Source organism: Cebus imitator, unplaced genomic scaffold (assembly GCF_001604975.1).
Source record: "Cebus imitator isolate Cc_AM_T3 unplaced genomic scaffold, Cebus_imitator-1.0 Scaffold89, whole genome shotgun sequence".
In the NCBI taxonomy this organism is placed as follows: domain Eukaryota; kingdom Metazoa; phylum Chordata; class Mammalia; order Primates; family Cebidae; genus Cebus; species Cebus imitator.
Genome location: NW_016107404.1, coordinates 3,202,794 through 3,230,273, shown reverse-complemented (window position 1 = coordinate 3,230,273; position 27,480 = coordinate 3,202,794). Strand labels below are relative to the sequence as shown.

Genomic DNA, 27,480 nt, shown 5'->3' with positions numbered 1-27,480 from the left:
CAAACTATTATGGACCAGAGAGATACAAACTTCTAGCATGTACTAATTCACAAGTCACAGAATGTTACAATGAAAGAGATTTTAGAGATCAGTTTGATCCTGTTATTTTAAAGATAAGAAAACAAAGAGAGAAGAACAGGTTCCAATGGTTTAACTAAGGTCATGTTCTCCTTGCTCAATTTCACTGAAATTAAATATTGCTCAGCCTTAATTTTTCAATTTTAAGTAGCTTGTTAGAACTATAGAACTTCTGTCTACTATTCTGTTTCCTTATATATGGTTTCAAAATATGATTTAAATACACTATTCTATGGCAGTAAGTTTTCAAAATGAGTAATTCTTTTATAGTCTTTTATGGTTTTTTTTTTTTTAAGATTATGCTATATTCATATAATGACCATTGAAGTTCATGTGAAAATGCAATGTGGTAAATGGGATGTAAAGTTATAAACATGGTATAATACCAATTCTGCAAATTGTATCAAATGTATAGAAAAAGATCTGGAAGGAAACAGAGAGAAACATTAGGGAAAGTGGGAGGTATAAAATGCCAATCTTGTTTGATGCTGCATAGAGGTCACGCAGATGAGGGATACAAGATCTACTGAGTTCACACACAAGGTCATTAATGACCTTGGTGAAAGCTGTTTTGATGGCAGAGTGGGAAAAGGAACCTCATGGATTAGAATAAGAAATGAGCCACAGCAAATGTTTCTCTAATGACTGCAATTCGTGACTATCAGGTCCAGTTGCTATTTCTTCTTTGGACAGTCCTGGTAAACACTGACAGGTCTGTATTCTGCCTCCCCTTTATGTCCAAGTCCAACAACCTCCCCCTGGCAATAGTCTTTCTCCAGCCAAGATATAGCACAGTTGATTGCACTTCAGCTTTGTAATTTTAAACAAAGTGACACATGTCACTGTTTACATTTACAGCAGACAATCTCAGCGTGTTTTAAAAGAAACTCATCTACTACTCCTGATACTTTCTAATTCATGTTCTAAATTATTACGCTCATATACCAACTACTCAATCTCCTCACACACATACATGCTTCGCATATGACAATCAAAAAATAGAAATCAGAGAGTTGAAGTACCAATATTCTAGGTCTTAAACCAAGTACAAAAATGAATAAACATAACAAAAATATTATGTCATATTATACGCCATCAAAAAAAAAAAAAACAAAAACTTTGTAGTCATGATTGCACCACTGCACTCCAGCATGCGCAAGACACTGCTTTGATGAAAAGAATAAATGAGGGGCAAAAAAATCAGTGCATAAACAGGACTTTTAACAGAGACAAACATAGATCTTACACATCAAAAAAATAAAATATAAGAGCCTAATCAAGTGCACTTTAATGCACAGCAACTGAATCACATTAGCATAGTTATTTTACACATATATGAATAAAAGTCCACTATGACAACATGAAAAACCGTTATAGTGCTTCTCAAAGTACCATCATCAGCTAGGGAGGAATTTAAACCAAAAATCAACCAATAACACATGGTCTAAGCCAGTAAGATGATTTTATAAAGTGACTACCTGAGTTCCAATTTACATTTAGGATCCTTACTATACAAAGCTTACTCTCTCACATGGTCTTAAAACGTGGTTTCTCTGCTTGGATTATGGATGGCTTCTGCTCACATACAATTCACTAAACTCTTGGCCCTCCTGTAATGCTAATGAACTGAATGGCACATTATAAGTGCTACAGATGGAAAGATAATCAGTTAACCTCAGTCCTGCATCATGGGAGATAAAGCCTATTAAATCCAGTCACGTTGCTTCTGCTTTGTATGAACCATTAAAATTTGGAAGCAGACATAAGTTTACATGTGGGACCTTCAAAGACCATAGCAAGAGAAGATGGGGCACGTGTAAGAAGACTTTTTATTATTTGGGCACAATAATGTGTGCTTTCTTCTCACTGATACATTTGAACAGACTAATGCTTTAGAGAATTAGTGTGAAAAATCAATTTAAAATACGCTGAGGTATATTTCATTCCCTTTGTAAAACAAATAGGAAATACACAGAGGAAAAGTTACATGTTACAACATATATCAGGAAATATTAATATGAGTTATTACTAAAAGAAGGCGGTGATAAATACATTATTCTTCATCACCATACAAAGGAAGAAGACTGTTTTAGATTTACTACATCATGGACTCAAAACAGACTTCAAAAACTTGATTTGCTATTTATTAGAATGGGTTACCAGGGAAGCTTATAAATACAGGCGTTTTCTAATTATACTTAAATACAGTAAATTATCTCTTTTCTAGCATGATTTAAACTAAAGCCTTACCACACAAACTAGGTGTTTTGGAGGGATATGTAAGACTTAGAAAACATTGTTCTTGCCTATAATCCTACTGAGGATAAACACTCATTCAACAAACAGGTATTGTAAACCCAAACAAGTAATGAGGTGACATAGAAGATGGATTTAAATGGCCTTGAGCCTAGGACTAGAAACTGGAATATGGTGGTTAAATGTTAAGGGCCCATGCAGGGAATAAGCAATATGATTATTGAAATGTATGGAACTGATGGAAGAAAGCCTTCTATCAAACCTTCTAAGCACTGTGTGCTCATGTGTAGAAACCAAACAGTATGGAAAAACTAATGAAAGAATCAGGTATAAAACACTGAATATTAGAAACAAACAGTGTATGTCGCTGTAACAATGGAAAGGCACATGTGTCTACTACATAAATGATATGGATCAACGCAACACCAAAGTAATTAAAACTATTTGGAATATATGAAAATGTCAAGATCCTAACTGCTGAATTTACATCTAGTACATGACGGTATATTAGTATATTTTTAGTACCACTTTTGATAGTCAATTATTTTAATGCCCTATCAAAGAGTCTCGAATTCAGTGAAATGCAAATGATTATATATAGATAACATACTTTACCTATACTGACATGGTTTCGATTTGTGTCCCCGCCCAAATCTCATGTCAAATTATAATTTCCAATGCTGGAGGAGGGGCCTGGAGGGAAGTGACTGGATCATGGGAGTGGATTTCACCCTTGCTGTTGTTGTGACAGTGATTGAGTTCTCAACAGATCTAGTTGTTTAAAAGGGTGTAGTACTAATGATCAGGGAAATGCAAATCAAAACCACAATGGATACCACTTTACTCCTGCAAGAATGGCCATAATTAAACAATCAAAAAATAACAGATGTTGGCATGGATGTGGTAAACCGGGAACACTTCTACACTGCTGGTGGAAATGTAAACTAGTACAACCACTAAGGAAAACGTGGAGATTCCTTAAAGAACTAAAAGCAGAAGTACGATTTGATCCAGCAATCATACTACTGAGGAAAAGATGTCATGATACGAAAAAGATACTTGCACACACACGTTTATAGCAGCACAATTTGCAGTTGCAAAAATGTGGAACCAACCCAAATGCCCATCAATCAACAAGTGGATAAAGAAACTGGTGTATTTATACAATGGAATACTACTCAGCCATAAAAAGGAATGAATTAATGGCATTTGCAGCAACAGGAATGGGACTGGAGATTATTATTCTAAGTGAAGTAACTCAGTAAGGAAAATCGAACATTCTATGTTCTCACTCATAAGTGGGAGCTAAGCTATGAGGATGCAAAGGCATAAGAATGACACAACAGACTTGGGGGACTCGGGGAAAAGGTGGGAAGGTGATGAGGGATAAAAGACTACAAATTGGGTTCAGTATATACTGCTCAGTGATGGGTACAACAAAATCTCACAAATCACTACTAAAAAACTTACTGATGTAACCATATACCACTTGTTCCCCAAAAACCTATGGAAATAAAAAAACTATAAATAAATAAATAAAAAGGGTGTAGCTCCTTCCCACCTCTTCCTCCTGCTCTAGCCATGTAAGACGTGCCTGCTTCCCCTTTGCCTTCTACCATGACTGTAAATTTCCTGAGGCTCTTCCTGTACAACCTGGGGAAACATGAGCCAGCTAAACCTCTTTTCCTTATAAATTACCCAGTCTCAGGTATTTCTTCATAGCAGTATAAGAACGGACTAATACATATACTGAATTCTAAAAATTATAAGGTCATTAATTTTTTTCTCTTCCCTGACAGCACAGTACACTGGCAGATTTTTGCCAGTTTTTCTTCCTCTAATGTATTCTTGTGCTATTCCTTTATCTATGATTTTAAATCATAATGTGGAAAATATACTTCATATAAAATATTTAAAGATGTAACTGGAGATTTTAAATTTTAAACTATTGAACAGACAATCCAGGGTTTATGTGTCATTGCTTCTTGTTATCTAGAATGTAGTATAAAATACTGGATGATTTGCTACTGATGATGACAGTAGATTCTATGTAAAAATGGATTGATGTACTAATATACAAAATGCATGATATACATAATGCATATATAAGAAGTAGCAATAATCATTTATTTATTTAACACACATGGAATGAGTATATTTGTAAAAACATGTAGGGGAAAAGTCACAAACACTATTTTATAATCAGCTTGGAAAATATTCATCATTCAACAAGTACTTTAAAAAAAAAGTACCAACAACTTTTGGCACTAAAGAAATAATGAGATAAAAGGCAGTTTCTGTCCTCACAGAGCTTAGGGGAGGAAATCAGAGAAACACACAGAAAAGGTTTTGCAGTCTGATAAAGCTCCCCAGACCTGAAAGGGTGAGGAAGAGAAGTGGGTACATTAACAGAGTAAGACTATCCTAGCAGAGAGAAAAATGTGTGAAGGACTTTAAGTGAGATAGCACTTAGAACTTTTTATAACTATCATTAAAAGAAAACCAAAAAAGGCGGGGGAGGGAGAGTGAAAAGAAAGGGAAAGTGAGAGAGAGGGAGAGGGAACGTACCACAGGAATATGAGGTGCTCTGGAGCTGTAAGCTATGGTCATAACAAATGGGAAGTGTTAAAGTACTGGCCTTCCTCCTAAGGGCAATAAGAAACCCCGAACAGCTTCTTAAACTTCAGCCCTGCCACTCAAAAGTCAGATGACTTTAATGAATTACTTAAACCACTTGTGCCTGCTTCCTCATCTACCAAATGGAGATAATAACATACCCTATTTTACAGGATTGTTGCCAGGACCAAATGAATACATCAAAAGCATTTAAAACAGTACCTGGAATATGGCAATAGCTCAATAACTGCCATGGTATTACTGTATTAGATTTGCATTTTTAGAAGATAGATACAGAATGAAGATAAGGAAACAAAATAAGTTATGTCGGGGGCATTAACCTCTTATCTTCATTTTCCCCAATTTTCTGATACAATTTATGCATGTTTTTCATGAATATTTGGATGTTTATTTACTCAGGGAAAGTATAGAGCCATGTCTTCTTAACAACACTCTATGTTCATTTTCCCATATGATACGATCTAAAGAGGATGAACTACATGACTCTGAAAATCCTTTCCTAACTAGGAATCTTTCTTAACCTGAAGATGAGGAAAAGGAAGTACTTACGAAAGGGCTAAACAGTGGTGTTTAATATTTCAGTTTTGTCCCAAAGGCTGCATTCAGAATGCAGTATAATCTTTTCATATCCTTTCCCTCAGTAATAGTAGGACAGACACCTGCCTACAATGGTGCCCTGAATTTATTACACCACTAATAAGAGAGAGAAAGAAGAGATGGGCAAATTTAAACTTCTACTTGCATGTACAGATCATCTAAACTGCAAAAACATATGCAAAAAGGCATTTTTACTGATGTTAAATCTATCACGCATGACAGTATACCAAGAGAGTTCATGAATGAAATCCTCCGTGAACAACTACAAAACTGCAAACACACATATTTAATTTTTCAAGTCACTTTGCTTGCTATGGAATAGGAAAAAGCAGCGTAATTCAAAAGAGCAACGTGGGTTTTTAAAGCTATAAAACATAAATTATCTCTGTTGTAGGCAATTAATTTTTTGAAATTAACCTAGGGCAGTGGGACAATTAATAGGTCCAATGGTCCATATAATATTTTCTACTTCAGAATTCAACATTCTTCTAAGGAAAACTCTGTTAATGGCAGATCAAGTACCACATTCTAAAATCCTACATATCCATTAAAAAAAAAAAAAAAAGCACATGTTATTCTCCACACATTCAAAATGATTCTGGTGTGACCAACTGAAGCTAGAGCTGTAGTTCTAGCTTCACACCGGGAGGTACAGAAGGCAGTGGGGAAGACAGGTTACCAATGATGTTTTGAACAGTTATAAATATTTCCAGACAACAAATATTATAGGCTATATAAACCTTTTTCTCATGATCTAAGGTTAAAACAGAACTGATTTTCTTTCTTAGATATTCTTTTAGCTCATAAAAGGTGAATTTTTAATGCAAAGAACAGAGTTAAATGAATTAATGCTGTTATTTAAATGCAAGACACATTAAACAGTAAGGTGCCAGAATATTCAAGTTAAATCAAAACAAAGTAGATATATGACTTTCCACTCTATATTCGAATCCTCCATAATTATAAAGATTTAGGGTCCAAAAACGTTGTAGTATGAAAATTAATAGTTAAAAGAACATAGCCTCCATGGGAAAAATAGAGTTGAGAGACTTCACTGGTGAACTATGAAAGCTCGTTTATTTATTTATTTATTTATTTATTTTTTGAGACGGAGTTTCGCTGTTGTTGCCCAGGCTGGAGTGCAATGGCGCGATCTCGGCTCACCGCAACCTCTGCCTCCTGGGTTCAGGCAATTCTCCTGCCTCAGCCTCCTGAGTAGCTGGGATTACAGGCATGCGCCACCATGCCCAGCTGATTTTTTGTATTTTTAGTAGAGACGGGGTTTCACCATGACCAGGATGGTCTCGATCTCTTGACCTCGTGATCCACCCACCTCGGCCTCCCAAAGTGCTGGGATTACAGGCGTGAGCCACCGCGCCCGGCGAAAGCTCATTTATTTTTTAAACAGTGAAGATGGCAAACAAAGAGTATCACTGACTTTAAATTCGTATTGCAATATGGTTAATTCTTAGCTATTGTGCCTTGCCTTATAAGCTTTCAAGATTTCCCTCCACCAGTATTCAACAGGATGCTTTAAAATTTGCTTGGCTTTGCAGCAGATAACACTCTATTTTTTCTCCTATGTCTAGTCTTCCATATACATTCAATGCCTAACTTATACGACTGAGTTGTTGACTCTCTCCACTTGCTGGGCTACAAAAAAAGCTCTCAGTTATATTTGTAATTTATAAATCACTACTGAAAAGATAGTTCTTAAGCCTGGACTCCAATATTTAAAGTCACGTCTTACTTAGCACCATTCATGATAACTTATTATTTTTTGAGACTGAGTCTCACTCTGTCCCCCAGGCTGGAGTGCAGAGGTGTGATCTAGGCTCACTGCAACCTCTGCCTCCCGAGTTCAAGTGATTCTTGTGCCTCAGCCTCCTGAGTAGCTGGGATTACAGGCACACACCACCACACCTAGCTAATTTTTATATTTTTAGTAGACATGGGGTTTCACAATGTTGGCCAGGCTGGTCTTGAGCTCCTGACCTCAAGTGATCTGCCTGCCTCAGCATCCCAAAATGTTGGTATCACAGGCATGCGATGCTTCGCCTGGCCCATGATAACTTATTAATAATACCAGAACGTATCAGGATAAAACCTGGATTACTAAGCCCTCTTATACAAGCTTTCCCCTTTCCCACTGACATCGGAGACTGACTCTCAGGCTAGATTTTGTCTTAGTTTTTCTTCTCTCTCCTAGAGCTACATTACAAAAATATTTACTCTTTTAATTCAAACTAATATTCTTACAGTAACAGGAAAATTATAGTTAATCAAAATCACAGCCTCAGACAAAACTGCAAAATAGGTAAAATTTTGACAGTCCACAGAGACTTTTTAATGAAGAACTTAATGGGATTTTTAAAAAGCCTAGTTTCTCTTCAGTGTCTGTATTCTATTGTTAATACATTAGTATACCAGTAACAAAATTGGAGAGATCTCCAAAAATTATGTGAGTTACTAAAATAGATAATGTTATGCCACGTTGGCAGGGGGGCAGGATATTTCCAGAAGATATACTATTCATGTTCCAGAGAACAGAAAAGGTAAAAAGAAAAAGAGAAAAAAAAAAAAAAAAGCATCCTGGTTACTTTTCAGAAGCTATGAGTATAATTTTGACATCAAAATCTGAGGCAAAAAAATGAAAGATAAAATCACAAATCACTCTAACTTATAATCATAAATGCAAAATACCTAAAAACCCTAGCAAATTTATGTAAAAATTTTGTTTAAAGAATAACATACTACGCCAAGTCAAGTTTATCCCAGGAATATAAGCATGATTTAATATTTAAAAACATATTAATGACATTAACAGTCAAAAAAAAGCATAAGCTTTGGGAGGCTGAGGTGGAAGGATCACTTGAGCCCAAGAGTTCAAGACCAGCTTGGGCAACAGAGTGATATCCTACCTTAAAAAAAAAAAATAAAGTATAAGATCATCTCAGTAGAAGCTGAAAATCTTTCAATAAAATAAAATATAGTCTTGTTAGAAAATAATAAAGGGAAGAAAGCTTCCATAGGGCAATAAAGAACATTAGTCTTTATATTTAGGATGGAGATTAATATTAACTATAACTCTACAGTCAGTACTTTTCTAAAAAAGGAAGAAGAAAACAAGGAAGTCAACTGTCACCATTATTTCATTATATCATTCTGGAAGTACTGACAAATGCAATGAAAAACAGAAGTTAATAAATGATAATTAAATCTTTAGAATTAGGTGTTGGCTGGATAGAAATTTACTAAAATCAACAGCTCTCCTATATATCCTGAATAACAAATTATATTTATTTACAGGATACCCAGTTTATTAGCAACAAATAATCAAATATTATACATGTTGAACACTGCTAATCCAAAACTCTGAAATTTGAAATGCTCTGAAGTCGGAAACTTTTTGAGCACTAACAGATACCACAAGTGGAAAATTCCAAACCCAGTAGTTAAAAACCTTTCTTGATTGCACCAAATTATTTAATATATTGTATAAAATTACCTTCAGGCTGCTATGTATATAAAATGTTTATGAAACACAGATAAATTTTACATTTAGTCTTGTCTCATTACATACATGCAAATATTCCAAAATCTGAAAAAATCCAAAATACTTCTGATCCCAAGCATTTTGGGCAAGGGATACTCAGCCTATACCCAGAATAACCTCAATTAATAGTTACATGCATGTGTATACACACATACATACATACGAAACAGACTAAAAACTTTACTTTTATATGTATATATACATATGTATATATATTATACACACACACACACACACACACACACACACATATATATATATATATATATATATATAAAACAGAATGCTTAAACAAATGGAGAAACGTATCTTGGTCCTGATTACTTTTTAGAAGCTATGAGTGTAATTTTGATATCAAAAGGGCAAGAAATGAAAGATAAAATCACAAATCACTCTAACTTTTAAAATGCAAAATTCCTGAATAAAATCCTTGTAAACTGATGTAAAGTATTTGTTTAAAAAATAATACACGACACCAAGTCAAGTTTATCAAACCATTTGATAGAAACCAACTTTATTAATCCACTGTAACCTACAGACTTCCCCAATTTCAATCAACATCCTAATTGGTATTCTACTAACAATTATGTACTTACTCAACTTCAAAGCATTCTAATATGGTGTTTTCGAAACTGTAAAATGTAAATCAAACTTCATTTGAAAGAACAAATTAATAAATGTGGCTAACTCTCCATTCCACCCCGCTCCCACCACTATCACTACTTTGATTTGACTCTCATCTCTCCTTTCCTAGATTACTGGACAAACCTCTTAACTGAGTTCCTGGCCCAGTGTCGGGGAGGAGGTTTTCAACTTAAAATCGGCACTCTTTTTAGCACGCACAGCCTTTTAAAGTCCCTGCCCTGGCTTCTTATCTCATCCTCTTCCTTCCTTTTTTTCCACTTATATCACTAATAGAAGTTCCTAGAATGAATGAAGCAGCAGTCTGGCCTTGAGTACCTTAGCACCTGTATCTTGCCTTTCTGAAAAGCCCATCTTCCCATTCTATTTCTTCAAAACTCGAAGTTCTTCTTCTTCCAGAAAGCCTTTTGTGACTTCCTCTGGTCTTACTTGTAGCCCTAGTCAAGATTTTCATACTACAGTCAGCACCCTGCTGCAAAGGCTTGCCTCATGCCATTCTATAATCAGTGCTTTAACAGTCTGTTCACTCCTCTTAGAACAGAAGCAGCCAGACAACTGAGGAGATGATTAGGTGAGAAGTAATGGAGGGACTATGAGAAAACTTAAGAGGAACAGAAGGCATCTAAGAGAAAACTTCAACCTTGAGGTAATGAAGAAGACAGCCAAAATGTCCGTCCTAGAGCTAAAGGAGGCCATTTAGAAATTTAGAATAAGTAAAAAGGACTTTACTTCTTCCATCAGTCAAAGTACCAAACCCTAAAGAGGAACAGACAGAATGGCATTTGCCCTTGCTGGTTCTTACCCTTCTTCTAGGGATGGGAAGAGTTTAGGTCTAGTTATTGAGAAAAGAGTTCACCAAGAGTAAAAGAGATATAGTAAGCAGAGAAAGAAAAAGGAAACGTTTGCCAACTCAGAATCCAGAATCTGAGATGTTAATGGCTTATAAGGAATAAGAGCTTCAGGAAGAAAAATAAGAGTAGTAAGAATCCCATAGTCTCCATGCTCCAGGCCCTGTTCCCATGATCTCCTTAAGAAATGGAAGAAAGGGCAGCAGTAAATATCATGTATTCTTACCTGTTACTACTTAATTCTAGAGGACAGTATCTAGAACATTGAGAGAGTGCATGCATAAAAGTGTCAAGGCTAATGGAATGACTTTGGGAACTGGGCAAAAGCTATCAGGAACCAGTTCTATCACCCCAGAAAAGGCAAAGATAAGGGAAACTTGGTTTTAGACATCTTGTCACACAATAAAAGTAGTGGCAGAAGGAGGCAATTCCCATTTTCATGTCATCTGACCTTGTATCAAAAAAGAGGAAAAAGTCTACCATAATCTTCATTCATTCAAACACTATTTCACTCTATAAACAAACGTGGGTAAAGACTACATTAGACAGTTGGCAGAGCCAGCGAGGACACACGTGCTCCCTGGCCCACAGAGCATACAACCTCATGAGAAGGTAGGAAATAGTAAGTCCTATGAATGGAGAGAAGCCCCATATCAGGAAAGGTGGCCAAAAGGACAGGATAACCCAGGTGAAACTCAAATGAGAAACCGGCTACCCGAAACAAATATTCTAGACAATGCGAAGGCATGTACAAAGGCTAGGAGGTAAAACAGTCTGGCACATTTTAAGGAAACAAAGATTCGGAAAAGCTGGTGAAAAAAATGCTTGAAGGAAAGGGGAAGAGGAGACGCTGTGCAAAGACAGATGGCATCAGAGAGGACAGTGGCACCAGACCATCCAGGGTCTTATAAACAACATTTGGGGGGTTAACCTTTATTTTAAAACATTAAAAAGAAGCCACGGAAGGGTTTTAAGCAAATAAATGATTTGGCCAGACTTGTGTTTTTCTGAAGGCACTCCGGCTGGTATGAGAAGTGAATTAAAGAAAAGTAACCTGAAAAGGAGGAGACCAGTTAGGAAATTTGTAAAGCCAATCAGATGAACAATGACCACCAAAATTTTCAAAAGGCAAAAAACAAAGGAAAATACTTAAGTATGAAGACCTTTGTACTGAAAGTCTGGAAAAGAATTTTTTAGAAACAGCTACCACACTGTTGTAGCCTATGATTAAATCTATACCTTCATCTGCCCTACTATCCTTTATCCAATATTGGTTCCAACCTCTTTTGTGAGAAATAAACCCTATATCCAGCTGTGTCAACCAGCTGTCCAACACAGTAGTCACTGGCACATGTGGTTAAACTAAAATATATTTTACAATTTATTCTTCAGTAGCAATAGCTAATTTTCAAGTGTACAACAGTAGAGGTGGCTAGTGGCTACTCAATGTCCAGCGTAGATATAAATATTTCCATCACCACAGAAAGGTCTACTGGACAGTGCTGCGCTACAGATATACCTAAATTTGCCACTTCACTAGGAAGGCCTACTTAAAACAACACTGAAGGCACCTGTGCCTTCACGCACTGTCTCATGCCCCTCTTTGCATATTAATAAGCCCTCACAGTGCAGTGAAGAATCATGGTGTACGAACCACAAGACAGGCTCTGTGTTTTGGCTCATTAATCCTCACTGTGCTCTGAAGAAATAGAAACGCAGCAGGTGTCACCCATGTTTTATAGGTGAGGACACCAAGGCACAGAAATTAACCTGCCTCAAGCTATAAAGTCAATAATGGAGTCACAAATAACAGCTAGATTCCCTAACGCCCTGACCAGTGCTCCATTCATTAAAGTAGTCATGGCTGATTTAAGAACCCTAGAATGAAAACTAAACAGTTTCACTTGACCTAGGCAATTATTTGCTTTACCAAATGGCTTGCGGTCATATCTGCTAGGTCCTTATAAAGAAATAGTTTTCTCTGTTAGGCCCATGTATATAGACACACACACACACACACACACACACACACACAAACATACACACACAAGAATATATATATACATTCCCTGAATTTGCACCAATTATCTTATAACCTGTGATCAGAGATAAAAGAAATTAGACACATTTACTGAAACTAACAGCACCAAGGTATGGTACATTCTTACATTATTACTTTGGTTTTCAATTATGTTAAATGGTTAATATGTTAAATAAAGATTACAACCTAGAAGCTCTGCATTTTATAACTCATTTACATCTGTTACCATTGAAAGCCTGATTTTTGTGTGCTCTTTTTTAATCTATAGAAGCAACAAGAGCACAGAAAGGCAATGCCTGCATTTTCATTTCAAATGAAATGAAATTAATTAAGTGAAAAGAATAAACTTAATTAACTGAAAAGAATAAAATAATACATAGGGAGACATGAACCAAGTTACAGATTAAAGATACAAAATCTACATACAGCATTTACTTGTGACACTCTTGACAACAGCAATTTTAGAACCCACCTGCTGGCATTCACTAATGCATCTCTGTGTCCTGCCACAAAAAGTTTACCCAGAACTGCATGTGAATGATGTGAAAAATCTAAGAAATAATTCAACTGCCCTTGCCCAATATTAAATTTTTATATGCTTTACCTGTTATTACACACACAGAAAAATAAGATGGGAATGAAATATTTAAAATAATTCCAAACTATTAGGAAGCATACAAAATAATTATTTCTACAATAATTAGTTATTAAAGAATAAATCAATCTATAGAATATAAACACTAAGTGAATTTTCCCAGTAAATGAAAGCTTCCAAAATTAATTTGACAATTGTTTCGGAATTAAGAAAGTGAATCTCCTCCAAAGATGTCAGCACAGTCATCCCTGTTGGTATCCATGGGGAATTGGTTCCATGACCCCTGTGATGTCAAAATATGCAGCTGCTCAAGTCTCTTATAAAAAATGGCATACTACTTACTTGTAAACTACACATATCCTCCCATATACTTTAAATAATCTTCAGATTCCTCGTAATACCTAACAGTATGAAATGCTGTATAAATATTTATACTATATTGTTTCACTTAATTATTATTTTGTATTGTTTTTCCCTATTATTTAACTTTTATTTTATTTTAGGTTTTTATTTAAGTTGTGAAGGTTATATAGGTAAACTTGTGTAATGGGGGAATGCTGTACAGATTATTTCACCACCCAGGTATTGAACCCGGTAAGTAATAGGTATTTTTTCTGCTCCTCCCCTTTCTCCCGCCCTCCTCTCAAGTAAGCCCCAGTGTCTGTTGTTCCCTCCTTTGCTTGTATTCATGAGTTCTCATCACTGAGCTCCCATTTATAAGTGAGAACATGTGGTAGTTGGTTATCTGTTCCTGTGTTAGTTTGCTAAGGAAAATGGACTGCAGCTCCAACCACATGCCCACCAAAGACATGATGTCATTCTTTATTGTGGCTGTATAATATTTCATGGTGTATATGTACCACATTTTTTTATCCAATCTGTCATTAATATTTCCCCAATATTTTTGATCTGCAGTTGGCTGAATCTCGAATATGAAATGTAAGAATATGAAGGACCAATTGTATCATAAAGAAAAAGGGCATGAATGCTGATTATAAATGCAGAATCTGATGATCACATCTAATTTTAGCTGTGAAAGAGAAGAAAGTCATCAACTTGAGTATTAAAGTCTCTGCTTTATCACATACCTTGATTCAAGAATATAAGGCAATTTTTTAAATAATTTTTAAGTTGAACTACTTACACAGCATTCCTGGAGGCTCCACAGGAAAGTAACAGCTTGACTATATCCATGTGCCCATTCTTGGCTGCATCGTGAAGTGGTGAGTCATTTTGATACCCAGTGGTGTTCACCAATGCCTTATGCTGGAGCAATAATTCCACTACCTTCAGGTGCCCATGATTGCAAGCTTCATGCTGATTACATTTTTGAAAAATAAGTGAAAGAAGTAATAAGAAAGAACAATGAATGATATTATATCATACTTTAGAAAAATATAAATGTCGGGACTCCAAGTTTGGGTCTTCTCCTATGACCACTCCCTTCGTGGAAGCTGTCTTTCTCTCTCCTGGATTTCCAGATCTCTGGACTCCCCTCCCACATAGCGGGAGCTCTCTTTCCCCTCCCAGATTTCCCCTCTGTGGTCCACTTCCACCCAGTGTGGAAGCTGCTTTTCCTCTCCTAAACTCCATCTCTCTCTGTCAATTCCCTACCACTCAGTGTGGAAGCTGCCTTCCCTCTCCTGGATTCCATCTTTCTGGATTCTCTCACTCAGTGTGAGGGGAGCTTTCCTTCTCCGGTTTTCCCCCTCTGGGAACCCTTCTCACTCAGTGTGAGAGCGGCTTTTCTTTCTCACACTCAGTGTGAGAGTTAGCTGTTTCTCTCTCCTTCTCCTTTTTCACCCTCTGCTTTAAATAAATCACTTTCTACGGAAAAAAAAAAAAAAAAAAAAAAGAAAAATGTAAATGTCAGGCAGTAAATTTACTGTTACCTAAATACTCATGAAGACTGTTAAGTTGTTGACAGAATGAAAGTTACTATTAACTGATCTTTCTGATAAAGATCTGTGTAATTCATGAAAAAAGAAAAGGCAATTCATTTGAGCCTTGGGTCAAGCACGTTTACTTTTTTTTTTTTTTTTTTTGAGATGGAGTCTCGCACTATTGCCCTGGCTGAAGTTTAATGGTGCAATCTTGGCTCACCCCAACCTCTGTCACCAGGGTTCATGTAATAATCCTGACTCTGCCTTCTGAGTAGCTGGGATTACAGGCACACACTACCATATCTGGCTAATTTATTTTGTATTTTTAGTAGAGACCGGGTTTCACTATGTTGGCCAGACTGGTCCCGAACTCCTGACCTCATGGTCTGCCTGCCTCGGCCTCCCAAAGTGCTGGGATTACAGGCATGAGCCACTGCGCCCAGCCCACTTTTTTTTTTTTTTTTTTTTACTAGAAAATGTAGCTTTAAACCAACTTTAGCTCCTTGTTCTACAATAAATTTAAAACATTAAAAAAAAGACTATGTATTTAATAACAAGATGATACATAAAAATCTGTACCAGTACATACACATATCATGCAACAAAGTATCTGTGAAGGAGTGCTTTGTTGAACCTACAGAGAGCTGTATGACTGCTGTCATTAATAAGAGAAATAACATGAGTAGGAATACAAAAAGGGCTTGCTGAATGACTGACCTGGTAACAATGGAATGTTCAAAGATGCCTTAGGTACAAATCTTTCCTTATGTTTAATGAACTACTAACAATTTGTATTCTACTAGATCTCTCGTATTCTATACTTTTTAAGTACATCTATTTCAATTCATAATAGGTGATACCACACTCAACATCTGTAGGTCTATTTTTAGGAGAAAGGAATCCTAATTAGGCATTAAACCCTCTAAATCACTAACCAATCTTTACTACAACTTGTTAGTAGCTTTGAAGAAAAAAAATTAACCTTTCTTTGAAAAGGTTAGCTGGCCAGTAGAGTCCAACCAGCAAAGTGACTGATCCAGACTAAACCGTCCCAGCTTTTTAATTTCTGGGCTGAATTTCTAGTTTACAGGATGAAGGCATCTACTTCATTTGCTGACATTTTTGTGGCTGCATTCAAATTTCACTTTTATTTTTCCTAATGTAATTAGCCTACGTAGCAATTGTTTCCAAGTATTTGTGTCATTCTGTTTCCAGATTATGCGTCACACTTTTACTAATAATAAGCAAAGACTTTTAAAACTGTTTAATGTAAGCAAAGATTTCTACTGCCTTATATCTCTGCAATTGGATAGGGTATAAGTGAGGCTGAGATAGACCCTCAGTAAGAATTACTTCCTTGTGATCACTTTCCTATACTCAGTTCCTCTGACCCCTTTTTGTTCCAAGAAATTTGGTTCCAGTGACATGCAGTGCTACACAATGGAGCCTGATGCCAGCTGTAGCTGTAATCTCCAGACATTAGCTAAATTCTGCAATATAGTACAAGTAGATTCCTAAATCTAGTCTGTCAAAAGGTAACCAATTTCTTGCCTGTCACAAATGAAAAGCTAGAAGGAAAATAATCATGTTCTCATACTTGATGAAAACATAAATTCTTCAGACTAAAAACAGTATATGTGGCAGAGGATGATATATAGACAACTACATAACTGTAAACTATAAGAACTATAAAACATAAAAAGAATGAGAATAAAAACCAGACAAATACCAATGGTGTCCATCCAGCATGGTCTTTAACATTTGGGTCACTTCCATTTTGTAAAAGGTATTCAACAGAAGGTATGTCGCCCTAGAAAAATGAACAAAATAGAAAGAAATTAAAAAGCATTAAGGAAAGAAAGGAAAATATTGAGATTTTTTAAATGCTATCTTCAAGATAAAGTAAAACTTAAATCATTGTCTCTTAAGGCTACTGTTCATAAGTGAATAAAGAAATCATTAGGCCAGGTGTGGTGGCTTACGCCTGTAATCCCAGTACTTTGGGAGGTCAAGGTGAGTGGATTATCTGAAGTCAGGAGTTTGAGACCAGCCTGACTAACATGGTGAAACCCCATCTCTACTAAAAATACAAAAAATAGTTGGGCATGGTAGTACCACCCCATAATCCCAGCTACTTGGGAGGCTGAGGCAGGCGAATCACTTGAGTCCAGGAGACAGAGGTTGCAGGGGGTGGAGATCATGCCACTGCACTCCAGCCTGGACCACAGAATGAGACTCCGTCTCAAAAAATAATAATAATAATAATAATAATAAAACAAAAAAAGAAATTATCTATGCATAAATTATTCTGAGATATCAAGAAATATGGTCATGCTTGAATACAGACTACCAAATCTATTAGCAAGCCATATTCAAAATTCATTTCATGGTAACAAATAAAGGACACTAGCTAAAGATCATCTGCTCATAATGAAGTTTTAAAAGCCATAATTTTATTTGTGAAAAAAACCATTTTTGAGTATATATGTCAATGGCTTCTGGGTATTGTTTAAAACAGACAAAACTGTTTAGCCCAGAAGACTACTCAGTGAAACCAAAGTTAAAGAACAGCCAAAAACTGTAATTTTATTGGCAGTTACTCCATCCTAATACATTCATTTAGTTTATATTCACCTTATTTTTCAACGATTTCTACAAAGCAACAGTTGCTCTGTTTAAAATGGCAGACGAGATCAGTAGCAACCTATTCAAACCAGCCCACGGAATCAGCATTACATTTTTATCCCCTGCCCCCTGCCCGGTTCAAGACTAAGATCACCACCCATTATCAACTGACTCTACAGGAAATAGAGCTTCTGCAAATCAGTGATGTAACCTTACAAATCTCTTCTAACAAATGGTTTTCAACTTCTCACTCTCTATTTCCCTATTCCAGTACTCTGGAGATCTACACAATGATGTTCTAACAGTAGCACACCAATGCAGTGGAGAGAGAAGGAAGATGAGGGTAAAGTAAGAAATACAATCACTTCACTTTAGAATTCACCACCTCTTTTTGAATGAGATGAAAAAGATCTGGGGAATAAGTGAATTAAAATAAGGCACAAGGCAAGGAAAATAAAGGCAGACAATATTAATTTGGCTTTTATAATATTAAGACATTATCAATTACTAAACAGCATTAAAATTAAAGTCCCTTTCCCAGTTTTGAACTTTCTGTGTCTTGTGTGTCATGATCCAACTAAATCCTACTACAAGTGAGTGGACCTTTAAGGTCACTTTAAAGCTGTCTTTTGAAGTAGGAAATAAAACAGCTTCCTTCTGCTGCGGGCCTCCAGTGAAGGTAGACTCTGGCAAAGGAGTTAAGTCTGGGGAACTGGTCTCAGGTAGTCTGCCCTCTCTCTCTCCTTTTTTATTCCTTTCCCTATAAGTGAGACACACAATCCTTCGGCTAATACCAAGGTCTCTTAAATTTTTCCCTTCATGTAATGTGGGAAGATCTGACATCTGCCTTTTATATTTAATTACATATTATGTTTTAAGTATCAGTTAACTCTTAAAGGCTTTTTAAAAATCTCTAGCTGTAAAATAAGAGATACCGCCCCTTTGTAAAATAATGTCAGGCTACAGGAAGAAGGAGGCATTTATGCCATGGGATGAAGGTAAAAATTTTCTTGAAATTACACTATTATCACCAGTCACTGCAAATATAACTACACCAGTTCTTTTAGAATAACAGGAGAGGGTACAATATCTAAGTCCATGAAGATTAAGACAAAAATAGCTAGCAGAGGGTACTCTTAAAAAAGACTGAAAAAAAGCCATAGATGACAGAAGTTACATATATAACACTGTGTTCAAAGAGTTTTGTGAAGTGCTTCTTTAGTGAATAAATCTCTCCCCTCCCACCCCTACCCCTAGTACTCTTTTCTGAAATGATTTTTTTCCTCTGTTGGTTTGACAATGCAGAAATCACTAATTCTCCTAACATTTGATTTTTTCTTTTTAAAAAGTTTTACTGACTGGGTGCAGTGGCTCACGCCTATAATCCCAGCACTTTGGGAGGACGAGGCAGGTGGATCATGAGGTCGGTGGATCACGAGGTCAGAAGTTCAAGACCAGCCTGGCCAACATGGTGAAGCCTCATCTCTACAAAAAATATAAAAATTAGCTGGGCCTGGTGGTGCACACCCGTAATCCTATCTACTTAGAAGGTTGAGGCAGAATTCCTTGAACCTGGGAGGCAGAGATTGCAGTGAGCTGACATCATGCCACTGCACTCCAGCCTGGGTAAACAGAGTGAGACTCCATCTCAGAAAAAAAAAATGCTTTTTATTTCTAATTGTCTCTGTTTCCATGCTCTGGGTGCTTCTCAAATATAGCAAATCTTCAGTTTTCTAAAAAAGTAAATCCACATGCAACATATATTTTTATACTCCTAAATTAACAAAATTACCATAAATGCTCGATGGGCCTAAAAGGATCATAGGTTTCAAATCAATTGCCCCAGTTTCAAGGAAAAAAATTTAAAAAGGAATATTTTATTATACTTCTAGAGGAAGTTATCATATATTTAGCAACTGGAATGCAATGGCATAGCTCACTGTAACTTCAAGCTCCTGGGCCCAAACAATTATCCTGCTTCAATCTCCTGAGTAGTAGCTGGGACTACAGGTATATACCACGAAGCCTGGCTTATTTTTTTATTTTTTGTAGAGATGGGGGCCTGTGTTGCCCAAACGAATGGACTCAAGCAATCTTCTGCCTCAGCTTCCAGAATAACTGGGATTACAGGTGTGAGCCCCTGCAACTTTTGCTTTATATTCATATCAGTTACAAATGAATGCAGGAATATCTGTCAAGATACAAATTTGATTTTTTTCAATAACAATCCTGTAAAAAGTGAGCAGATAAACCACCAGAACCACACACATTCCCTATGTTCAACATGAAAGTACTCACACACAAAAAAACTTTCTCAAACATTTCCCCATTCTAATTCTACGTGGTAATGAAAAAACATATTAAAGAAGATCAAAAAATAATATAAACACAATTGTGAAATGGAAGAGTCTCATGGGAATAGTCAAACAGAAACAGAGTGACAATTTAAAGAATAAACGTAGACTCTCTTTCAAGGTTGCCAGACCGTTGCTATTTTTCTTACATGTCACCTCTTCATATTATCAAAGTGTCTTCTGTTAACATTCTACCCACCTCTTGAACTGTATAGCTGATTCGCAAACGGCCTGCTTTTTACAACCAATCTGCTTTCTCCTCTCTAGTACTTGAAAGTTTGTCGTATTTTCATCTTTCTACTTCATGTAAATTTAATGTCATGCTCATAAATAAAATTATGATAATTAGATAGAGTCTACAGTAACTGGATGTGCTTGAACTGATACAAAGTAGCCAGGAAATAAATTAACTTTTGATTCTGGCTTCTTTCAATTAGTTTCAAGTACTCATTTTTGGGCTCCTCACAACTTGAAAGAATAATTAAACTTTTCTTAAACCATAGCAAAAAAAATTTATCTCAGGAAAGTATTTGCCAAGCCTTACTAAAAATGTTAAATGAATTTGGTATTTTCAAGTAATACACTGAAGGCTGAAAATAAGAGTCTTTATGAGTGTGTCCCACTGAATCTTTTATTGCTAATTTTTCAAAGGAAAGATCCTTCACACATTTGTACATACTACAGATCCACGCATATTCCAGCAATATAAATTAAATTCCCAAAAACACACATAACAAGAACAAAACTTTTTCCTTGTGATAAAGGTTAGCTCTTCTTTCTTAAAGACAATACAGAACATTACAAGTAAGTACAAGACAAATGACTTTCCCAGCATGGTTAAGCTTTTCCATGTAAATGAACTGGCCAGGAACCTAAAACTTCCCTTCTTCGCAAAAGATGCCATTAAAACAAACAAACAAAAATTAACCATCTGGAATGAAGCTCTAAAAATGTTAAATATTTCTCTGGCTTCTTAGTCAGAATTTACTGAATAAAATACAGGGATACCTCGGAGATATTGTTGGTTCAGTTCCAGACCACTGCAATAAAACAAATATTGCCATAAAGCAAGACACACGAATCTTTTGGTTTCCCAGTGCATATAAAAGGTATATGTACACTATATTGTAGTCTACTAAGTGTGCAATAGCATTATGTCTTAAAGAAAATGAACAGACGTTAATTTAAAATAACTGTATTGCTAAAAAATGGTGACAAACTTTTTGCTGGTGGATGGTCTTGCCCTGATGCTGCTGGCTGCTGACTAAGCAAGCAGGTGGTTGTTGAAGGTTGGGGTGGTTGTGACAGTTTTGTTTTGTTTTTTTAAAGATGGAGTCTCACTCTGTTGCCAGACTGGAGTGCAGTGGTGTGATCTCTGCTCACTGCAACCTCCAACTCCAGGGTCCAAGCAATTCTCCTGCCTTGGCCTCCCAAGTAGCTGGGATTACAGTCACATGCCACCACAACCAGCTAACTTTTGTATTTTTAGGTGAGAAGGGGTTTCGCCATGTTGGCCAGGATGGCCTCGATCTCTTTACCTCGTGATCCACCCACCTCAGCCTCCCAAAGGGCTGGAATTACAAGTGTGAGTCGCCACGCCCAGCCAACAGTTTCTTAAGACAACAATAAAGTATGCCACATTGACTGACTTTATTTCATGAAAGATTTCTCTGTAGCATGTGATGCTGTTTGGTAGTATTTTATCCATGTAGAACTTCTCTCAAGATTGGAGCCAATCCTCTCAAATCCTGCTGCTGTTTTATCAACTAAGATTAAGTAATTTTCTAAATCCTCTGTTGTCATTTCAACAATGTTCACAGCATCTTCACCAGAAGTAGATTCCATTTGAAGAAAAGAAACCACGTGCTTTCTCATCCGTAAGAAACAATGCCTCATCCATGAGACTACAGCAACTCAGTCACATCCTCAGGCTCCATTTCTAATTCTAGTTGTCTTGTTATTTCTACCACATCTATAGTAACTTCCTTCACTGAAGTCCTGAACCACTCAAAGTCATCCATGAAAACTGTAATCGACTCTCTTCCAAACTCCTGTTAATGTTGACATCTGGATATCCTCTCATGAATCACCAATGATAATGGCATCTAGAAAAGTGAATCATTTCCAGAACCATCAGTGGACCCATCTATAGCAGCTACAGCCTTATAAAATGTATTTTTTTTTTTTAAGTAATAAGGCTTGAAAGTAAAAATGACTCCTTAATCCATGGGCTATAGAATTGATGTTTTGTTGGCAGGCATGAAAACAGCATTAATTTTCTCATACATCTTCACCAGAACACTTGGATGACTAGGTGCACTGTCAATTAGTAAAATTTTGCCTCTTTCTTGAGCAGTAGTTCTCAACAGGGGGCTTAAATTATTTAGTAAACCATGCTGTCAAGATGTGCTCTCACCCAGGATTTGTTGTTCCAAATGGTAAATGAGCATTGGCTTCAACTTCAAGTCACCAGCTGCATCAGCTCCTGACAAGAAAGCCTGTTCTTTGAGGTTTTGAAGCCAGGCATTGACTACTCCTTTCTAGCTTTGAAAGACCAAGATGGAATATTCTTCCAATAGAAGGCTGTTTCAACTTCACTGAAACCTGTGGGTTAGTGTGCCACTTTCTCATTAATTACCTTGGCTAGATCTTCTGGATAGCCTGCTGCAGTTTCTCCATCAGCACTTGTTTCAACTTGCATTTTTATGTTATGGAGATGGCTTTTTTCCTTCAACTTTATGAACCTAGCTAGCTTCCAACTTTTCTTCTATAGCTTTCTCATCTCTCTCTGCGTTCACAGAATTGAAGAGATTTAGGATCTTGCTCTGGAGTAAGATTTGGCTTAAGGAAATACTGAGGTTGGTTCAATCATCTATCCAGACCATCCAGCTCTCCTCATATCGGCAATAAGGTGGGTGTGCTTTCATCTCATTTGTGTATTCACCAGAGTAGCACTTTTAATTGTCTTAAAGAACGTTTTCTTTGCATTCACAAATTGGCTGTTTGGCAAGAGGCCTAGCTTTTGGCCTATCTCAGCTTTCAACATGCCTTCCTCACTCTTCATTTCTAGCTTCTTATATAAAGGAAGAGATGAGCGACTCTTCACTTAAAAACTTAGAGGCCATTGTAGGGTTGTTACTTGGCCTAAATTCAATATTGTTGTGTCCCAGGGAATAGGGATTCAAACGGAGAGAGATGGGAGAATTACCAGTAAGTCAGAAAAGACAACATTTATCAATTAAGTTTGCCGCGTTACATGGGTAGGGTTTGTGGTGCCCCAATGCAATTTCAACAGTAACATCAAACATGACTGATCACAGATCACCATAACAGATACAAGAGTAGTGAAAAGATTTGAAACATTGTGAGAATTACCAAAACGTGACACAGAGATATACCGAGCACATNAAAAAAAAAAAAAAAAAAAAAAAAAAACCCAGCACAGATAGGCTTGCTTAATGCAGGATTGTCAAAAAACACAAAAACAAAACTGTACCTGCGAAGAACAAAAAAAGTGAAGTGCAATTAAAGGAGGTATGCCTGTAATTTAACAGATAATTCTGATAACCTAGTTAATGGTACAGTAAGTTACTGGTATTACTAAAGCAGACTTATACATATGTGGGGGATGACAGAGGGGAAAAAACAGATACTGACTCCAAGAGGTGTTTAGAGATTAAACTCTTGAAAATATCACATATGCCAAGCCTGCTTTTGTGTCCTTTGCTACCTTCTCATGAAGCTACCACGAAGGATACATAATTACACACACAATATAACATGACTGCATTACAGTATAATAAACTACAAAGTTAACCTCTGAATGAGACTCTTCACAAGGGATCTTCTCCCTGCCCAGGGGATCTTCACCACCTTTGTTTTGTTCTAAGCATACTATGCTTGCAAGTTGCCTTCAAAACATTACCCACTATGTCCACATCACTAATACATCATGATATGCCATCTTCAAGCCATTCTTCTATTCCACAGTAAGTCATTGCTGGGGCTTAAATTATGAGTGATCATTGCCATTTTAAGAATTTGTGCTAGAGAACTTGGTGGGGGGATGTGGGAGAGGAAAAGGGGAAGGTCAGTATGGTATAAATTCTCAAGCAAAGGTGACAAAGAGAAAATAGAAAATTTTCTCTATGTCTTCAGTATTTTGTTTTTTTCTTGGGTTGGTGCAAGAGTAACTGTGATAATAAGTCAGAAGAATAAATGGTGAGTATTTATCTTAGTTTCTACTTAGGCACAATGCTTTCTCATAAAAATCTCCCATTCATCACACAGTGTTTTCAATAGCAGTTTAACACAGGTGATGCAGACATTCAAATAGGAACATGAGTTAAGAAGATATTCAAATAGGAAGAGGAATAGAAAAACGAGTTATTGATTGGAGAGCAGAGAAATGACAATTTTGACTTCAGTCAGATTGCATATGTAACTCTGGCTGTTACATACAGAACTGACTCCAGGAAATACAAAGGGAAATTCGTGCAAGAAATTGGAAAGCTACTTCAGTGGTGTGGTCAAAAAGTTATGATGTCCACACTAATAATCCCCAGAACCTGTGAATATGTTACTTTACATGGTGAAAGGAACAATGCAATGTAATTAAGGGTACACACCGTGAGATGGGGAGATTATTCTGCATTTCTTAGGCAGCCCAATTTAATCATGTGAATCCTTAAAAGCAGAGTGTGTTTCCTAGCTATGTCAGAAAGATGAGATGTGTGAAGAGCTCAGTCTGCTGCTGCTGGATTTGAAGATAAAGAAGAGGACCTCTGGCAGGAGACATTTCTTATCAGTGGAGAAAAAACAAAAAGAAGAAGAAGAGGACCACAAACTAAGGAATGTGACAATCTCTAGAACCTGGAAACAACCCTCACATCTCATCTAAAAAGACTGGCTGGATGTGGTGGCTCATGCCTATAATCCCAGCACTTTGGGAGGCCGAGGTGGGCAGATCACCTGAGGTCAGGAGTTAGAGATCAGCCTGGCCAACATGGCAAAACCCCGTCTCTACTAAAAATATAAAAATTAGCTAGGTGGGGTGGCAGGTGCCTGTAATCTCAGCTTCTCGGGAGTCTGAGGCAGGAGAACTGCTTGAACCTGGGAGGCAGAGCTTGAAGAAAAAAGAGATTGAATAATTGAAAAAAAAAAAAAAAAAAAAAAAAAAAAAAAAAAAAAAAAAAAAAAAAAAAAAAAATATATATATATATATATATATACATACACACACACATACTAACAAATCTACTGATTTTAAGAATCTGTCTATTAAAATAAAGCTAAGGTAAGAGGCATATATTCAACTCAAAAAAAATTTTAAAGGACACTATTAATTGGTGATTTAACAAACAATAAAAATCAGTTAACTTTTTAAAAATGTACCATAACATAATCTGACAACTAGTGACAATAATTGCATTTAATAATTAAGTTCAAAGAAATAAAGATGGATTATTCTAATTCTGGCAAAACTCTAAGTAAACTGACAAAACTCATATGAAGCAATCTCGAACATATCAATAAAGAAAATTCACCAAGACAGGAGTATGCTATCATTTTTTCCTGATTTAATATTCTATTACGGTTTCTTCCCATGCCTAGACCAAGAGTAGGCAAACTATGGCCTGTCAGCCAGTCACCCGATTTTGTATGTAAAAAATTACTAGTTTGCATATTGTCTATGGCTACTTTTGCACTATGACAGCAGAGTTGAATAGCTATGACAGAGACTTCATGGCCTGCAAAGCTGAAAATATTTACTCTAACTGCCCCTTTAAGAAAGAATTTACAAAACTCTGGCCTAGACCCTAGGGATCCTGATTAATAGAGATAAATTATTCTTACAGTTAGAAGAAAAAGTCTCCACCAATGTAAGTAAATGCTTACCTGATGGTCTGAAAATTCCCAGAAAGCAAAATATATAAAGTATTATATATTAGTCAGAAAAATGAACAAAAATAATTACATTAGCTACTTACGTCTACGAAGCATTAATAACTTTGTTAAGATTAGAATAGCTTATATGTATGTATAATATGCATATATATAACAAAGACGACAAAAAAAGTCTTATTTTGCAAGTCAAGTTTTCGAGAAATCAAACTAAAACACAACCAGAGACAAGTTCAAAAATTCAAGTTGTCCCAAGGACATGTGGTCATGTTGTAAGGTCCCTGCCTCACTGGTATCAGAAATAGAGTACAGTCATGCCTCAGTATCTGTAAGGAATTGGTTCCAGAATCCCAGCAGATACGAAAATCCAGATTCCTCACATAAGATGATGTATTTGCAAATAACCTACACAGACCCTCCAGTATACTTTAAATCACCTCTCTATTACTTATATAAGTAATATCATACAAATGCTATGTAAATAATTACATGATATTTTAAAATTTGCATTACTTTTTATTACATATTGTTACTGGTTTTTCCCCAAATATTTTTGATCTGGAGTTGGTTGACTCCATAAACACAGAACACACAGATACACAGAGCTGACTGTATTTCTCATTAATCTGGAAGAAAAGCAAGAAAAATGAACCAGCAGCAGTTATGATAAGCTCATTTTGTACTATGCTCTTTCTCCAGACAGAAATACAGAAATCTCGAGACCATACTCAATGTCTACTCCTACTCCATGTTCTTCCCAAATGTTTAATGTTGCCCACCAGTCTTATATTTGTGGGCCTCCAGGTGGTTCCTCCCAGACATCCCAAAGTTCTCTACCCATCCAGAAGACCAAAGGATTTCCTGGGTGAATTTACTATGTAAAGTCACTGAGAGAGCATGAAAGCTATCGTAATTTAGTACTAAGGAGTCTACCATATCACACTTTCCTAAAACTTGCATGAAATCACAAAGCAAAGCCTATAAAGCTATGGTGCTTACTGCTCTGTTTAATTTGTAGTATTTATGTCAATTCCAAAGATTAACTACTGCCAAGTGTTCAGAAAACAGGCCAGGTTCCAAAAAACGCTGCCACATCCCAGGTGTTGAGGCAATAATTAAAGAGAATTAATGTCAATGAATGGGTCAATAAAAAGAAATGGCTGATTGTAGGGCAAAAAACAGCTCCTGTGTGGTGAACCAGAGTAGCCATTTCTTTTCTTTTTTTTTTTTTTTTAAAAAGATGGGGTTTCACCACGTTGGTCAGGCTGGTCTTGAGCTCCCGACCTCAGGTGATCTGCCCGCCTTTGCCTCTAAAGTGCTTGGATTACAGGTGTAAGCCACTATGCCTGGCCTTTTTTCTTTTTCTTTTTTTTTTTTTAAACAGAGTAGCCATTTCTAATAGTCAAATGTCCAGGTCACTAGAGAAATGTACAGAACACATCTTTCAACCTTCCAAATTTTAGT

At 36.4% G+C, this 27,480-nt stretch overlaps 1 protein-coding gene across 3 annotated transcripts in view; it reads right to left on the bottom strand.

Annotated features, from left to right (window-relative positions):
• BARD1 (BRCA1 associated RING domain 1) overlaps window positions 1–27,480 on the bottom strand; it is an 82,412-nt gene that overhangs the window by 24,603 nt on the left and 30,329 nt on the right. For all 3 annotated transcript variants that reach the window (XM_017534982.2, XM_017534984.2, XM_017534983.2), the window contains 2 exons: window positions 16,863–16,943; window positions 14,395–14,567 (listed from right to left, as the gene is read on the bottom strand). In XM_017534982.2, the coding sequence (XP_017390471.1) occupies window positions 14,395–14,567; window positions 16,863–16,943 (254 nt within the window). The remainder of the gene's footprint in view (window positions 1–14,394; window positions 14,568–16,862; window positions 16,944–27,480) is intronic.